This window comes from Octodon degus, unplaced genomic scaffold (genome assembly GCF_000260255.1).
Source record: "Octodon degus isolate 3935 unplaced genomic scaffold, OctDeg1.0 scaffold00210, whole genome shotgun sequence".
Lineage (NCBI taxonomy): Eukaryota > Metazoa > Chordata > Mammalia > Rodentia > Octodontidae > Octodon > Octodon degus.
This window is the reverse complement of record NW_004524786.1, coordinates 2,761,945-2,763,196: the sequence shown is the minus strand read 5'-3', so window position 1 is coordinate 2,763,196 and position 1,252 is coordinate 2,761,945. Positions and strand designations below refer to the sequence as shown.

The 1,252-nt window shown below is 56.4% G+C and overlaps 1 protein-coding gene across 1 annotated transcript; it reads left to right on the top strand.

The window, feature by feature from the left end:
- Positions 1 to 364: 364 nt before the first annotated feature.
- Positions 365 to 1,252, top strand: LOC101580712 (39S ribosomal protein L43, mitochondrial-like). The gene has a single exon (XM_012517738.2). The coding sequence runs from the start codon at positions 384 to 386 to the stop codon at positions 882 to 884; it is 501 nt and encodes a 166-aa protein (XP_012373192.1). The 5' UTR covers positions 365 to 383; the 3' UTR covers positions 885 to 1,252.

Genomic DNA, 1,252 nt, shown 5'->3' with positions numbered 1-1,252 from the left:
TGAGCGCTGAGAGCATCAACTCCTTTTTGCCTTGAATTTCTTCTGGTGCGTGTGCATCTTGCTTCAGGGGATGCACCGCACAGCAGAATGCAAATGAGAACTAAAGGAAGAGTGTTTAGTTTTTGAATTTCGCAAGCCTAGACCCTGACATAAACAAAATATTTGGAAGCATGTGCAGTGAACAAGACAAATTTGTCTGCCTGTTTCCACAGATAAAAATATCCTGGGGTGACAGAGTGGGAAGGAGTGGGGAAGAACGGCGTATGTACCCCAGAAAAGATCATGGAGGCATTTAGGGCTGAGTAGGGTGAGGGATGATGGAGACATTATTTTGCTGGGTTTGAACCAAAAAAAAATTTGCTGGCTCTCGGGCGGCCGCCGCCATGACTGCGCGCGGCACCGCGAGCCGCTTCCTGGCCAGCGTCCTGCACAACGGGCTGGGGCGGTACGTGCAGCAGCTGCAGCGTCTCAGCTTCAGTCTCAGCCGCGATGGGCCCTCGTCGCGCGGCGCCAGGGAGTTCGTGGAACGCGAGGTGATCGACTTCGCCCGTCGCAACCCAGGGGTTGTCGTCTACGTGAACCCCCGACCGTGCTGCGTGCCCGGAGTAGTGGCCGAGTACCTCAATGGGGCCGTGCGCGAGGAGAGCATCCACTGCAAGTCGGCGGAAGAGATCGCCGCGCTGGTTCAGAAGCTGGCGGGCCAGTCAGGCCTGGACGTGGTCCGCATCCGAAAGCCCTTCCACACCGACAACCCCAGCATCCAGGGCCAGTGGCACCCGTTCACCAACAAACCCGCGCCGTTCCGCGGGCTGCGCCCCCGAGAGCCCCGGAGCCCTGCCCCAGGCGGGGGCGAGCGCGGCGAAGAATCGCGCCACCTACGCTAACCCAGGCCGGCCTGTCGCCCAGCAGAGGTGTACCTCCCTCTTTGGCATTCCAAGCCCAAGCAGATAAAGAGATCTCTCCCTTGCCCCAGCGCTGGCTTAATGCCGAAGGCCTTGCTTGGGGTGAGGCGCTGCCTGTTGGATTAAAGCGTCAAACGCTGAGAGCTATGACTTTTTTGTTCCCTAATTCAAATTAGTGGGCATCTCTGAAACCGGAGATGAGTCTTGAAATGCTACACAAGGCCCTTGTTTTCTAGAATCTAAATAGAAGCCGCACGAGTTGCCTCAAATCTGTAATTGCAGTACTTGCAAAGCTGAGGCAGGAGTATTGTGAATTTGAGGCCGCCCTGAACTACATAGATGTCTCAAAA